Here is a 16359-nt window from a genome sequence, read left to right on the forward strand (position 1 = left end):
ATGCAGTAAATAATTGTTATGGCTGAATCTCGAATAACAAATTTTCTCAACATTATTCATTTTCTTTTCATTATTAATATATATCCTTTTTTGCCTTTTGACATGATTTTTTTCTACACTCAACCATCAGTGAAATTAAATTATTAAAAATAAAAGAGAGTGGTGTTGGAACTGAGAACAGGGCGTGTATTTCACAGGTAGCAGAAAGACCTCGTCCGGCACAGGAAGTGCACTTATACTCTGTCTACAACAATGTTTATGCGAATACGAAGGGAGGCTGATGGAAACTTCTTCGGGGAGTAAAACTGTCAGTTAGAAAAGAAGAACCATGGCCTACTCTCATAAGAGTCTGGGGTTTTTCTTCGACAGAGACATTGTCAGCGGGTGTTTATGTTTTTGCTCTGATCTGCGAATGCAAAAGAGACCTTTGGAAAACTGAAAACTAACACTGGAAAAAGATACAGTGAATTTTCTGCAAACCCTGAGCTTTACCCCACATTTCCTTAAATATACAAAAACAAACAAGAAAATAAATGAAAACAGAAAACAGATTTTTTTTTATTGTTAATTTGCTTTATGTAAAAGCGATTCACATGTATAATTACCAAGGAAATGGCTGTACTTATGATTACATGATATAACTGTAATGTGAAGGGCAGGCAAAAAGAGAACAGGCGTTAAAGTGAAACACTGTAAGAGGAAGTTGAAACAATATCATGCGCACATTGCTGTTTATGTGGCCACGTACTTGCAACAGTCCTTTTCTGTATCTTCAAATGTGTCCGGTCAGACACACAAACAGGTCGGTCTGTAACAATCTATTTAATGCTTTCACATAATACACTTTAATTTGCTAATTATTGTAACACAGGAAAGGAAGTTCATGGGCATTTCCTTGAATTGTAAACGATAAAATTCAGTGCCTGGTTTAAAAAGATGGAAAAACATTGACAGACAGGCAAATATTAACAGCTGGAGGTTATCTCGTGGCTATCTTTGTGTCTTTGTAGGTTCGACTAATAGTTATCATGCCAGGGAGTCAGAGACCACAATTTGTGTGTGGACTACGAAACATAATAATAGGTGAGAGAAATCTTTGCACATGTCCAGATGGTGCACACTGCGATTTGTGACTGACAAAGCGCTGTATCTGCCTCCTTCAGGATGTACCTTGGTCATTTTCTCCTTCACATTTGTTGCTCAAGGAATACTTGGTAAGCAAGAGATTCTGTTATTGCAATGTTCAGATCAGATTCATGCAAATGTATTTTTATGTGTCACAAAAATCCCAAAAGGTTGATTCTGTTCATCTGGACGTAGCGTTTTCAGTTGGAGAAACGTTTTGTCACTCATCCAAGTGACTTCTTCAGTCTCAGCTGACTGCAGGTTTCCCCAATCTTATAAACAGTACCTTTGCATAATGACTGAAACCAGCCCACTGAAGGAACAATGGGCTGGGAGGTCAGTTCCTTGATCATTAATATCATGATCATTGATCAACAACCACTGATCAATGGCCATGAGTACCATTCACAGAGAGTTGGGGAATGGCTGCAATCACAGCATTGTAAGATGGTGACAGATGTACCCTTAGGCCCCCTCCTTGATTCAGAGATGGTCTTTCCCTTTTCACGTAAATGGCCTCCTTGACTCCGCGCTCAAACCAGTGTTCCTCCCTGTCCTGGATGTGTACATCCTCATCATTGAAAGAGTGTCCACTGGCCTGTAGGTGTAAATGACTGCAGAGTCCTGGCCTGACGAGGTAGCTCTTCTGTGCTGTGTCATCCGCTTCACCAGAGGTTGTTCCCAATAGATCAAGGAACTGACCTCCCAGCCCATAGTTCATTCAGTGGTGCTAATTTCAGTTACTGTGCAAATGTACTGTTTATAAGGCTGGAGAAACCTGCAGTCAGCTGAGAATGAAGAAGTCACTTGGATGAGTGACGAATAATTTTTTCTACTGAAAACACTACATCCAGATAAACAGAATCAACCTTTTGGGATTTTTTTTACCTGGATGACTGAGCATGCATCAAGACGTGTCACAAAAATAATTGAAAAATCAAATACTGTTTCAGATGCTGTGTTTTAGTTTTATTTATTTTTGTGCCCCATAGGTTCAGGACTCTATAACTGTCCCAGACAGACTTTTATCCCTTTCTACATGTCCCTGTATGGGATCATACCGGTCTTCCTGGCACTGAGCTTCTGGTACAACTGGTGCAACACTTTCTGTTGGTCCATGACCATCATCTTCCTGTGTGGCTGGTTACTTGCGGGTAAACTTCAAATTTTTCTAACACCAAAGTAAACAGAGCAGGAAAAGTAAATAACAAGATATTTAGTTTGAAAAAATTGAGAATTTCACTACAAGGCCTGGACATTTTCCTTGTGAGTACAGGGAGACAAAAACATGAGCAAACCTTTTAAATAACAAGGTCACATATGTGAAATTCCTCGACTTGGTTAGAAGTTTCTGTCATCGTGCACTTTAGTTTCAGGCATTTTGGCATTTTTGATTATTCTACCTAACGATGACCTCCCTCACTTGCACTAAGATTTATCTGCCCTCATATTTAAAATGTGAACAGCTATAACAAAACGTAAAAAATATAACAATTTTATGTCTGCTTCATTTGTCATGAAATAACAAAGGGAACAGGTCTTATCAGTAAATCAGACGATTTATTTGTAAATTAAACTGATCATATACGTCACACAGTACTAGCTCCTTTTGGATATATAAGGAGAATACACAATGTTAAATGACCAAGTGCTATTGTAATTTTTTGCTAATAAAACTGAATTGAATTTAACAGAAATAAATTTTTCTTGTTGTTCCTTGGATTTTTTTTTTTTTTTTTTACATTTTTAAAATAAACTAATTACAGCAGCATTTTGAAAAAAGCTTGAAGCCAGTTCTGCATTTATGTAGAGGCCATGCAGGTCCATCACTCTCATTCTAATTTGAGATCATTTTTTATATTCTTCCAGGTAATATAGTCATCTACTCCATTTATGAACCCAACTACAACAAGAATATGACACAGCCTGATGTCTACTGCAACAAGACGCTCTACCTGTTCGCGTTTTGTTTCACCGTTGTGACCTACATCCTGTTAGCACTGCTCTTTTTATCTTGTTGCTGTTGTAGACAACGACAGCCCAATGGTGACAATGACACTCAAAGACTTGTGCTGTAATTAAATAGAGATAATTAAAACAAGACAACAATTATGGCAGATGGTGCATTTAAAGACAGTTTTCCTGTGTGTCAGGATGTGTCAGGGTATATACCATGTGCATTCCACAACACTCTTTTAATATGTAAAAATATCCTTGGATAAAGCAAGTTTTAGAGTTGAGCACAACTTCATGTGACAGGAAGATGTGTCTGTGGCTGGACACAAACCACTTACTGTCCTGTTGCAGAAAGAGCAGCATTGTGTTTGCAAATAAGTCATGAAACAGTTTCTCCCCGTGTTCTTTATCATTAACATATCATGCTGTGCAGGAGTCTTGAGCCACCCCTTTTTGTTTGCATTAATATGTTTATTAAGACATGCAAACATACATAAAAATACAGCATATAAGGTAAAAACAGAATCTGTATAAAGTCAATATTTGGTGTGATCATCTTTATTCTTCAATACAATCTGCAATCTCTCAGTCAAACTTTCTTATTATTTCTTTAAGTAGTCTTCAGGAATAGTTCTCCAGGCTTCTTGAATTCCAAGCTCTTCTTTGGATGTTGGTTGGATTATTTATAGGTCACTGTTGTTGTCATATTATCATGATCACCATCGTCAAGCATGGTTTTCTGTCAGATACAGGGACTGCACTGAAAATGAGTGAAAAAGCAGCCAATGAAAGACCTTCAGTAAACCTGGAGAACTATTTCTCAAGACCACCTTAAAAATTACAATTAAAAGTTTGGCTCCTTGGGAAAAGTTTTTTTAAACATGAGGGGTGGCTCAAGTCTTTTGCACAGACTAAAAATGTATCTGCATGTTAATTTATTGTCTTTAAATAAAAACAAATGAAACATTATATCAATATTTCCTGTTCTTTTATTGGCTGATGCCGTCTTTTCCAGCCTGCTTCCTGAATAATATGAAATGACAATTTTCACAATAAAAGCAGGAGATGCATTTTATAAACGCAAACATTGTGTTGCTGAGAAACATGTGGCATTAAATTCTTGAGGCAGAGGTCCGAGTGGGTTAGGGCAATTGAGAGGAAGTGTTGTTATCTTAAAACAAAAGCCTGTCAAAAGTGTGTTTGTATTTATAGAAGCTGTTGTGTCTGCAACGTCTTCTGCTGATAGTAAAACTACGAGAAAAGAAGAACCATGGCCTACTGTTTTTCCTTGACAGAGACATTGTTGGTGGTTGGCCACGTTTTTGCTCTGATCTGTGACGCAAACAGTTCTTTAGGAACCTGAAACCTAAACTACGTTTAAAACCTTAAACTAATACTAGAAGAAAACAGCTTACAGTTTCTTAAAAAACTGAAGCAAGGAAAATATATTTGCGATTTTGTACTTTCAAATAAAGAATTATTTAAAAGAGTAAATCGCTGTACTTACTAATGATTAAACGATATAACTGCAATGGGGAGGCAAGGCAAAAAGAGAACATGTAACGTGAAACACTGTAAGAGGAAGTTGAAACAATATCATGACCACACGGCCACATTCACTGTGCTCATGTTCTTGCGACAGTCCTTTTCTGCATCTTCAAATGTGTCCAGTCAGACACACAATGCTTACTATTTTGACACATGCATAAAGTCTTCAGGGTTTTTTAAATTGAATTTTTAGCATGCTTATTTCTTTAAGCCGATTCAGTGACACTTTTTTCTTTTGTTCTTGTTCCCGATACCTTCCAAAACTGATGTATGTCAAGAAGAGCCCTTTACTCCCGTGTGCATCCTCAGTTACTGAATGATCTCTGCATTCATGGCACTGAGCGTGTGCACAGCTCCAAGACTGCAGCGCCAAATGGTGCAACATTGTCTGTTGCTCAATCCCGATTGTGTTCTGCTGTTGCTGGTTCCTTGCTAAAAAAAAAAAAGAAGAAGAAAAAAAGAAAAGAAAAACATATCAACAGCAGTAGATACCTGCTTTAAAAATATTATTTACAGACTGCACTGCCAGGATAACCAACAACAACATGTGTATATATACATTTATTTATTACATTTAGAAAATGAATGCCTTAACCTCCTAAGATCCTAACTCTTCCACGGCATGCATTTTTAATTTCGCTTTGATATTTGGGCATATTGGTGCCAGAATAATGTAAAAACAAAGAATCACCAGATTTTTTTTTTTTACCTTATTTTTGTTATTAAGAAAAATTAGAGCCACATATGAGGATATTCATTTAAAATTTTGATAGAATTGTAGCAGTATAATGTCCTCGTAAGTGGATATCAGGCTCTTGCAGAGCAAAATTTTGTATTTTGGTCTAAATAACCCAAAATGTGATGTCCACATATGTGGACGCCAGGTCCTAGGAGGTTAAAGTAGCATCTTAATTTTTTTTTACAGGTAATCTGTGGCTCTACTACATTTTTAAACCCAAATGCAACAAGAGCACAACCAAAGCCACTGTCTACTGCAGCGAAACACTGTCTGTTTGCATTTTGAAACACCGACTAGACCTCCATCCTGGTCGCACCGCTGTTTTTCTCTTTTTTTGTTCTGATGGCGATAATGAGACTCAAACATTTGAGTTTTGCTATTAACATATCAGGTACCTAGAAATCACTGTGGAATAGACTGTATGTGAATTCTAATGCACACATTTATTTTATTAAGGTGTTTGCTTGAAGGAGATTACTAGTTGGCGTCACACATTTAAAAGTACTCATAAGGGTGACAAAGTGCTGTTTCTTCACTGAAAACTTTTAGTGAAATGACTTCATTGAAACATATATACAGTTTACAGTACAGACCTTATTAAATACAATTACATGTGCATTTTGGTGAGAAGCTTATATGCATTTTAATGGTTTCTTAAAGTAGGCAAAGTTCCTTTAAAGACCGCACTGTCATGAGGCTCCTCACCTGTTTGCGTTCATGCTGTACAATACTGCCACCTTGTGTTTAAAGGCGTCTGTGTCCTGTTAACAGCAAGCTGAGTGGCCAGTAACTAGTTTCTGGAGGTTTGCGCATGCACATTTTCGGTAAACCTCTGGTCTTTAATGGTAAACCGAGGGGAGACCAGAGTCAGGCGCACGCTGGTCTGCTTTTACTTCTCTAAGATCAGTCATTGCCTTCCGTGATTTCGTTTCATAAAAGAGGAATTTCCTCTTGCTAACCAACATGTGTGATACAGACAGGGGCGGATCTGCACGGGTGGCATGGACCACCTTAAAATAATCTCTTACCACCCCTGGTGCCACACTAGTTTCGCATATGACAGTACTAGAGAGAAACGTGGACGGTTCATTCTCTGCCAGATCCTAGTTTCACATTTCTAAAAGAAGTAAAATATTTCTTATGTTCCACTTTCTCAGTAATTTGACTTTGTACTTTTTATGTGATATAGCTGACATACAAACAAATGATGTAAAGGTAGATTTGTCATAGAGAAAGGCTCCATTCATGATTTAATCAAAGAATCGTGACTGATTTAACTGTAACCTGAAGGCATTTACATGTGACCAAATCTTCTCACCGTTAAAAGTTAAAGTCCTGTCAGACACTAAATGATAGCCCTACAAACAAACTGTTTAATTTTATTTAATAATTATTTTGCCAAATGTAGAAAATATTTGAAGCTTCACGTTCTGTTTGCGATTGACAGCCACTCAGAAAGCTGGTTTAAAGAAACCGGAGGTAAAAGCACTTCAAGTACTTTGAATCATTTAATCAGTTTAATAATTTCAACTTTCAAATAAAACAGATAGAGTACTGTGCAGATGTCTTGACCCAGCCCCCATTACTTTATATTCAGGACCAATCATGAGAAAAAGAAAGTAGAAGGAAGCACGTTACAGTGAAGTGCTGAAACGAACTACAACCATGAGTTTGTGGATGGAAGTCACCTTGTTTATACTGATGATGGCAGGAACACAAATATAGATGTAAATACTGTCAAAGAATAAGCACAAAGCAGTTTCCTCCAATACTCTAAAATGTTGTGTGATTGGGAAGTGCATCAAAACAAGCAATGGGTAATGACCATCACCCACTGTTAGGGATGGGTATCGAAACCCGGTTCTTGTTGAGAACCGGTTCCCACTGTTTCAATACCTTGGAATTGTTTGCCATTTTTGCAAACGATTCCCTTATCGATTCCAGTCGCCCCGAATGACGTCACCACGTTGCGGAGCGTCATTTACCTGGCAGGAAACACGGCGCCCAAAAGTTTGATTATACTTTACGAGAACGGATGACAACGGGGCAACTTGCAAAGTAGATATTTCATGTTTTTAATTCCGCTCCGGACTCGCGAATCTCAACCCAGCAGCAGCGGTAACGTTTGCACGTCCTCTCCCGTTAATGCGGCAGGTAAATAATCAACTAACAGTGCATATTATGTTTGCGCGATCTGCCTTATTACAAAACCTGCCATTACTGTGCATTTAGGTGACCATGATGAGAGAGACAGACAGAGTCTGGCTCAGATGCTGGCAGTTCTCGCTGCAGTCTACCGGTAGCGTCTCCTTTCAGGCCAGGATAGACGAATGTCACCGAGCAGTGACTAAGTTTGTGGTAAAAGGTTTGCACCCATTTGCCACAGCAGATGCCCCCGATTTTAGGTAAGTGAATGTGTTTAATTGTAGGCAGGGACATTACTGGATATTCTTGTGTAATTGCTACAGAATAATTTATGTTATACTTTGTTATTGCTACAAAAGAATATTTATTTTATTATTTTACATTTACAATTTTTTTTCCTGGGGACCCTGTGACACCCCATTGAATGTTCAATGGGGTGTCACAGGGCTGTGGATCTCTTAAGATGTCACTGTTGGGTTTGTAAGGCCATGTTACTCCTAAATTTCTATCTTGTTCGAAGAGAAGATATAAAACAAAGTTCTAAACTAATCGACCTTAGTGTTCTCCTTTTTTTAAAAAAAGAATCGATAAGAGAATTGATAAAGAATCGAATCGTTAAACAGAATCGAAAATGGAATCGGAATCGTGAAAATCCTATCAATACCCATCCCTACCCACTGTACAGTACATTTACTATAATATGAGTATATAAAGAGAAGTATGGAAGGTCTTACTTACGATGTCCTTATCACTGAATTTGAATAGTTTTTATTTGAACACTGGTTAAACTCAGCTCTCTAGAAGAAAACTATTACAATAACAGCCTCAATATTGTGTAAAATAGAAGTATTTTTATGGCCAGACACAAACCTTTCCTCATATACCATTCAGCACATTAATAAGTCAGCAAAAGTTAAAAAAAAAAAAAAATGGCTTCAGCGGTGACATAAGCCCTTAGCCAACAGCCAAACTGGTTGTACCATATCCACGAATGACCTGTGTGGTGACCACAGTTGCGCTGGCGGGCTGGTTCTCCCTGATCTTCTGCTCACGATGCATCTGGCACCAGGCACACGGGTAACAGAAAAGTACTGTGCACCAGTCCTCACAGCCAGAACCCTGCAGGGTGGAGAAGAACAAAATAAGCAACAGCGTTGGCATCCAGTCAATTAAGACACACAGATTTTTCATTATTCTGGACCCAAACCAACATGACTAGAAAGAAAATCAAGCAGCAACCTCCAAGGCTTAAAAGTGAAGCCAATGTGGAAGATTCAAAACTTCACTTCCTCTAGTGGCCACCTCCATCTTTAAAATCTTGTCTGTAACATAGCCCCTCCATCCCTAACCCAGCCTTACTTCGATGTTGTGTTGCTCTCTGATGGACTGGCGGAGTAAGCAGGACACCACGCCGCAAATATCCAGGAGTGGTGCGCAGCAGCACCATCCATGTTTACTAACTGTCATGCACTGCATGCAGGGGAAACACCAAAAGCCGCAGCAACCTTCAGACAGAAAAATATACAGATTTAAACTGCACAACAAAAAATGTAAGGAGCACTTTTCAATCAGATTATCACATCCACTCAGTTAAATCGCCTGGATATTGATCTGGTCAGTTAAGTAGCAGAGGCGGTTGGTTATCAGTTTCAGGTACTTTGATGTTAATGAAATTAAGAATAGCTGCACAAGAGAAACAACAATGAGACAAACCCCATAGAAGGCCGCTTATCCATCAGAAGGACACGTATCTGTTCCTTTATGCAAGGAGGAACAGGATGAGCATTGCCAAAGCTATAAATGACCACCAGCTAGTGTAAAAGTCTCTGACTGAACAATCAGAAACAGACTTCATGAGGGTGCCCTGAGGGCAGGTTCACTGTGAGCTTATGTGACAGATGTGAAAGGATCTGGTGAAGCCATGGAGAACGTTATGCTGGTGCAACATCTTTCAGCATGAGTGGTTTGCTGGTGTGTCAGTGATGGCCTGGGGAGGGATATCCATGGAGGGACACACAGACCTGACACCCTGACTGTCATTAGGATGAAACCATGGACTCACTGTTAGACCTTACGCTGGTGCATTTGGTCCACAACAATGCTTGGCCTCGTACCGAAAGTATGCAGGATGTTGAAGTTGATACCTGACCTAATCCTGTGAAGTACCTCTGGGACATTATGTTTCGGTCCATCTGACAGTGCCAGGTTGCACCTCAGACTATCCAGGAGCTCAGAGATGCCCTGGTCCAGATCTGGGAGCAGGCCAATGTTGTCAGGCATACATGCACAACAAAACTACCACTTTCATTACAGGTGAGCTGCTGTAAAGAAAATATGAAATTGTATGAAATTATATTTAATGTTTCAAATGGCAGTGTATACTAAAACACATACTTTTGTCATGGCAATAATGAAGCAAAGACTATAAATAATTCAAAACACAAAACACTGGGTCACCGACCCAGGATCATGACAACTTTGCTGTTTTAGTTCAACCTTGTCATATTTTTTGGCAGCTTTGGTAGAAACCAAAAGACAGGAAGAACGAGAGGAAATGCCAAACCCTGAGAATGTTGCCTTCATGTGAGGTTTCAATTAGTTCTCTGGGTATTTAAACACTTCTCATTCTTGCTTTCAATTTGTGTGTTCCCTGTGCATGTGCTTCCTCGTCACATCACATGATCTGCATGTGTTCTGTTTGGTCAACTCATTGAGTGGTTCATTTTAAGTTTTCAGCCACCATTTTTTTTCCTTTTTTTGGTGGATGGCATGAGTTTGTTCCAGTTTCCAGTCAGCTAAAATTAAAATAGTCATTTTAATAACCTGCCTGTAGGTCCAGTGTTTGGCTCCTCATCCTCGCAGCCTTTCTTTCTCAACCAATGAAAAGATTTGCTTCTACCAGCAGAAACACCTTCACCCCAGCATTTATCCCTCCCCACTGTTGATAATGTCATTACATGTTATGTCAGTCATGTTATGGGGTTTGTTAAATTTCAGAAGGTTAAACTAAACTGCAGCACTCCTCTATGTCCTCACACATGGCACTGCTGTCACAGTGGCATTATGAAGTTTTCTAAAGCCTCATGAATGTTTGATTAGACAGTAAATATTATGTGTGACTGTAATACTTCACCAATATAGAGATACAATCATATGTGAGAATAGCACTATCAGAAGCAGCTGTTTGTTTGTTTGTAGTAATGCTGAATACGAATGTATTTACATTGTGACACAAAGGCCTCCAAATGTTACCATGAAGCCACTGTGATCCAGCAAGTTTGCACTGGTCTACCATTGTAATGTTATTTGGATGCCCCAGTGGATCAAATAAAATGCTGATTTGCAGCTATTTCAGCTTTGAGTCAAACCACAGAGGGCCTGGAATATGAGGTCTACAATTTTTAATATACTATTTAATAACAATACAAACAGAAGTTTTTACGCAAAGAGACATTAAAGTGTTCAGAGACTAGTTTCCCAGTTCGCTCTGAACTCTGACTCCACAATGCTACTAAATGGTTATTGTTATGATATATAATCTTCTTGATTTTTTACTGACTTCAGACTCTCTGCTACCTTACTGCAAACAAAGTCTGAAACCAAGCTGAGGAAATCGCTCATGCTGAAATCACTGCTGTTTGTAAAGTTTGCTGGGTTCACTTACAGGTGTCCATATCAGAGCAGCAGTCACAGAGGTCGGTGCTCCATTGGCTAGAGTTTTGAAAAGCCCTGGTGACTGTCACCACCTCGGTGATCTGCTGGTGGATGGTAGCCATGACTGTAGGAAACAAGACAGAAATGAAGACGCAGACTGAAATGTTTTAGTGGTTATAGCTCTTGTGTATGAAGATATTTAGTGCTAGAATATGAAAATATGACAAAGGAAATAGATTATTTTTGAAACAGAGGCCACAGTGTGGCTGCTCATATGAATCACTATAAATACCTTGGACCAGCTGTACAGCTGATTTGTGTACAGTACAGAGGAAAGAGTTTACCATGCAAATTACATCATATTTACATTGATGTATTGCAACTATGTCTTCCTGAGAAAAAATACATCAAATATTACATTCATAAGTTTACAATGATTCACTTCATCAGTCTAAGAAAGAATGTCTCACCTTCTTCTTCTTCTCTCTTTCTCTGAGAAAAACAAAATGAGACATTTGGGAAACTCACACTCACGCATCTTTCCACAAATCAGAAAGAGGAAGTGAAAGTGGAGGTCAAGTCTGTTAAGGGTTCCGTGCACACACACACACACACACACACACACACACACACACACACACACACACACACACATGCTGGAGGACCAGGAGAGTCGCAGACATCAAAATGTAAATGTAATAATTAAGTGTGCAATAAAGTGTGCCTTAATAAATAGATTTATAAATTATTTTTTAATTTCTTTGTTTTATGTAAATATCAATAAAGTTAGTCCTTTTGTTAGACTGGTGGGTGTAGCCTGCCCCGTAGTAGCTGGAATAGGCTCTAGCCCCCCCACAAGCCTGAGATGAATAAGTGAAGAGAATGGATGGATAGATAGATCAATGAAGTTATCTATTAGTTGGAGGAAATATGAACAAATATTTCTGAATGAACTATTAATTACCTAAACATAAAATAAGGATTTGAACAAAGGAGACAATATGAGGATGAGCCAAAAGCAGGACCCAAGGAGCAGACTCATACAACAGTGAAAGGATTTTATTTACAGTGAAAATAGCAACTTAAATGAGGTGATGAGTGTAGATTTAGTGTGCTCATCTTAAAGAGGGAGATGGGGAAGGTGTGTGGATGAGCAGCAGTCATGTGCTCCTGCCGCATCTCAGTGTTAATAGCACTCTAGTTTTCATACAAACATGGCATGTCAGCAACATTGTGATTCCTTCTGTAGCAAGCTTATCAGAGAATCTTCTCCAAGCACAGCATCCCAGCAAACTTCAAACCCAGAAACACACTCAGACAAAAACTGGTTCATCCCAAGGACAAAACTCCCAAACACCAACTAAACAACGTGGTATTTGCTCTGCAATGCAGCGAGGAGAGCTCAGACTTCTACATTGGAGAAACCAAAGAGCCACTTCATAAATGCATAGCACAACATGGAAGAGACGAGACTCAGTCAACGCCTTTTGTCACACCTTGGCACATGTGATGAGGCACGCGATCGACCCTCTTAAGGGACACTCCTGCTAGGATTTAAATACCTGGGACTCACCACTATTTGATCATAGAACCGATGAAGTTTTATGGATAAGATGTTAAATCTTTAAGAAACTTAAAGAAGTCCAGTCGCTTTCATTCCAACCTCGTTAGATTACCATGACCTGGATGACGGTGTCAGGGGTTTGTGTGTGGATGAGAGGAAGAGAGGACCCAAACAAGGACTCGTGGCTTGATTGAAGATGAGAAGGGCGTTTATTATACAAAATGGATCAACAGAACGTGAACGAACGCTAACTGGCTGAACTGAAAGCACACACGGAAACGACAACATCACATCAACAATAACACGACCCAGAACAGAGAGAAACTGAGGGTTTTAATACAGGGACTGATGAGGATGATAACGAGAGACCGGTGAGTACATAGCTGAACATAATGAAACAGGAAATGGAACATGTGGAAAATAAACAGTGAACATGAACTGAAAACGCTGGGTCAACAACCCAGGAACCCTGACAGGCGGAGAAACTACACAGACGTGTGTGTGTGTGTGTTGCTATGCCTGGATCTGGGGTTCTCCCTGTGGGACATTGTTATGGAGGGTGGGTTCCCCTCCCTGCTGCTCCCCACTCGTTGTTACAACGACCAATGCTGGACGTGTAGCTCCAGGGCACCTGACAAGGTGTTGTGGCATGATTTCTGGCCTGTGCCCTCAGGGGATGCAGTTGGGGTGTTTTGAACCTCTTTAGCGCACAGCCGCCCCATCTGACTTTTCCTCGGCTCATGCCATGGCCACTGTCCTCTGCCAGGGTGGACCGCCCATTGCGCCTGGTTGTCTGGGGCTCTTGCCTTTTGACTACGGGCATCCATTCCCTCCCCTGTTTCTCTCTCTCTTTCTGTTTCGTTTCTTTTTCTATCCCTCCTCCTTCTTGTCTTTGTTATTATCTCTTCTTCTGTCTTTTGCCAACCTGGCCCTCACCCCCTGTCAGCCCTGGCATAATAACCAGTCTGATAATAATGTGAATAATAAAATAAACTGAAATGACTAACAGTAGGAGCCTATACAGAGTCTACAGCGCTCCTCTTGGCAAAGCAAATGTGTTTGGCTCAACAAAGCATTCAGACCATGTGTTTACTAAAAGTGCCTGACACGACAGGTTTAAAAAAAGAAAGAGGGAGAAAAGAGAAGTTAGAGATAAATAATCTGGCTGTAACTAAATTAACAAATGGGAAAAAATCAATACTGCTTACTTGTCACACTGTAGTTTAATCCAGGAAGCTTAATATTTGCAGGGTTAAGTTTCTTTGAGAATCCAAATATGGTGGCGTGATCCGGATGAGTGAAAGATCACAGCAAACAAGGTTACAACTTGAAGTACAGCAGCAGGGCCAAACATCAGAGAGCCTTAAATGTTACCACAATTGCTGCAATAACAACTCCCACCCTGGCTTCTTCTTAATACGCCGCCCTCAAACACAGCTGAGTGGAACGAACCTCAGCCCCTGCAGCTCCGCCCACAGCATACCAAGCATAAACTTAAAACAGAACCAGCCCCAGCCTGCCCAGACCCTCACAGACAAATGGTCAAGAAGACAACGTCTATAGAAAATGTTGCTTTGTAATATATTACTATTCTGCCATGATGTAGCTGGGCTACTTTTTTATTTTGCGAACTTAGAGGTAGGAGTGAAATCTTAAACCCCTGTGTGTCAGTCTGTTAATACTTCTGCGATCATTCCAAACACACACTCAAACAAACTAAACTGGTTACATTCATAAACATTTGGCCCCAATATGTCAGTCTTTCACTACATTTACTGACATACAGACAAAAGAATGCTTGGAAGCCATGACTAAATGAGCTGCTAGAGGAGATTAACTGGATAATAATGCACGTGTACATAGATAAATATTTACTTATCCATGTGGAAGTAGTGTTGTAGATCACAAAAATGCTGTTACATCCCACATAGCAAAATTGGTATGGCCTGGATCTGGTCCACACAATGTGCTTACACATGGCCCACATGCCGCAAAGAATGACGGCCCTTTGGTGGCCCAGATCTGGTTTGCCAGAGGTGGCCCACACATGGGCCAGCACAAGGCCAGTTGCAGACACACTGCTGGCCCTGTGCTGGCCCAGAACAGTTTCAGCTCTGGCCCAAGATGTCAGCCTAATGTGTACCTTAATCAAGCCATGTAATAACAACATGTACCAGGACATAATAGTGCAAAAGTACCACAACAAAACTCTGTTCAGAAAATGGACTGATTCTTATATAGCGCTTTTCTACTCTCCCAGAGCTCAAAGTGATCTATACAACATGCCACATTCAATCAATCACATTTTCTCTAAATTGCACACTTCTTAACTACATTGACACTTTTGACATGCAGACTAGAGAAGTCAGGGATCGAACCACTAACCTTCCAGTCAGTAGGTGACCTGCTCTACCTCCTGAGCTACAGCCAACCAGTGGTAAACATGAGTAAGCCCTCACTAGGTTTTGGATAAAGTGTACACTCACAAACCTGCATTTAAAGCACTGGCTACCATAGCAGTATTGGATTGCAACATGGCATTTGTGTCTTCAAATTAAAATAGCAAAATAGGAACATAAATAGGGACATCATTGCCAGACCTGGCCCACATCTGGTTGACATACACCCTGCCATGACACCAGTTACTCAGAAGTGCCAGCTTGATGCCGGATCTGGGCCAGACCTGTTTTCTATGAGCCTGGGCCACATAAACCAAACCACAATTGGGCCAGATGTAGCATGCCACCACATAAACAGTGCCATCTACACCGGGCCTGGCCCGTATCTGGATGACATACCACTTACCATGCCACAAGTAAGTCAGCAGTGCCGGCTTGACACCAGATCCGGGCCAGACCTGTGTGCTACTTACTGGTGTAATCTGTTACTTGTAAGTGACATCATGTAACAGCAAAAAGAGCTTCTGTGTTTTCAAAACCACAACATCTGATCAGGTTCACATCAGCTGGCTTAATAAAATTTAAGTTTTGCTTGAATGATGCAATGACAATCATCAAATGTTTGGTCATGATAAGTTACTCATATAGACCAAAAGCCGATGACACCCAACTTTATCTATCCTTAATAGATAAATTAAGAATAGAATAGAATAGAATAGAATCTGAATAGAATCATTACTTATTTTTAATCTCTGGCTCTCTTCCACAGCATGTCTTTTTTCCTGTGTTCCTCCCCTCACCCCAACCTGTCGCAGCAGATGGCCCCGCCCCTCCCTGAGTCTGACTGTGCTGGAGGATTTTTCCTATTAAAAGGGAGTTTTTCCTTCCCACTGTCACCAAAGTGCTTGCTCATAGGGGGTCATATGATTGTTGATGTTTTCTCTGTATGTATTATTGTAGGGTCTGCCTTACAATATGAAGCGCCTTGAGGCGACTGTTGTTGTGATTTGGCTCTAAAATTGTATTGAAATTGAATTGAAAAAGTGTAAAGAAGCCAAAACAGGGGAAATATGTTCTTGCTTGCGTGTCCCTGTCAGGAGTAGAGCTGCTGCACTGTGAATGATTAATACAGATGAGGTAGCAAAGCAAGAGCCTGAGTGACTCCAAAATAAAGGAAATAATCAGGCTTGGATTAAATGAAGGCATTAAGTAATTTCTCAAAGTCAGAA

The 16359-nt window shown here is 40.1% G+C and overlaps 2 protein-coding genes and 1 long non-coding RNA gene across 4 annotated transcripts; 2 read left to right on the top strand and 1 right to left on the bottom strand.

The window, feature by feature from the left end:
• The first annotated feature begins 238 nt into the window (after positions 1-238).
• On the top strand, positions 239-5054 carry LOC146521946 (uncharacterized). Of its 2 annotated transcripts, XM_085141464.1 has the most exons (5): positions 239-802; positions 1011-1083; positions 1164-1214; positions 2118-2279; positions 2995-5054. In XM_085141464.1, the coding sequence occupies exons 2-5, from the start codon at positions 1029-1031 to the stop codon at positions 3201-3203; spliced, it is 477 nt and encodes a 158-aa protein (XP_084997590.1). In that variant the 5' UTR covers positions 239-802; positions 1011-1028; the 3' UTR covers positions 3204-5054. The 2 variants fall into 2 exon arrangements, with proteins under 2 accessions (XP_084997590.1, XP_084997597.1); XM_085141471.1 differs by lacking the exon at positions 239-802 and having other exon boundaries at positions 810-1083.
• Positions 4796-11628, bottom strand: LOC146521947 (uncharacterized). Its single transcript, XM_085141516.1, has 5 exons — positions 11460-11628; positions 11178-11291; positions 8873-9018; positions 8494-8632; positions 4796-5061 (listed from the first exon to the last, which is right to left on the bottom strand). The coding sequence occupies exons 1-5, from the start codon at positions 11512-11514 to the stop codon at positions 4796-4798; spliced, it is 720 nt and encodes a 239-aa protein (XP_084997642.1). The 5' UTR covers positions 11515-11628.
• LOC146521948 (uncharacterized) lies at positions 7194-8032 on the top strand. Its single transcript, XR_014870889.1, has 2 exons — positions 7194-7522; positions 7601-8032. It is a non-coding gene; the product is annotated as an uncharacterized LOC146521948 (long non-coding RNA).
• Positions 11629-16359: the final 4731 nt, after the last annotated feature.

This window comes from Neolamprologus multifasciatus, chromosome 3 (assembly GCF_963576455.1).
Source record: "Neolamprologus multifasciatus chromosome 3, fNeoMul1.2, whole genome shotgun sequence".
Classification (NCBI taxonomy): Eukaryota; Metazoa; Chordata; class Actinopteri; order Cichliformes; family Cichlidae; genus Neolamprologus; species Neolamprologus multifasciatus.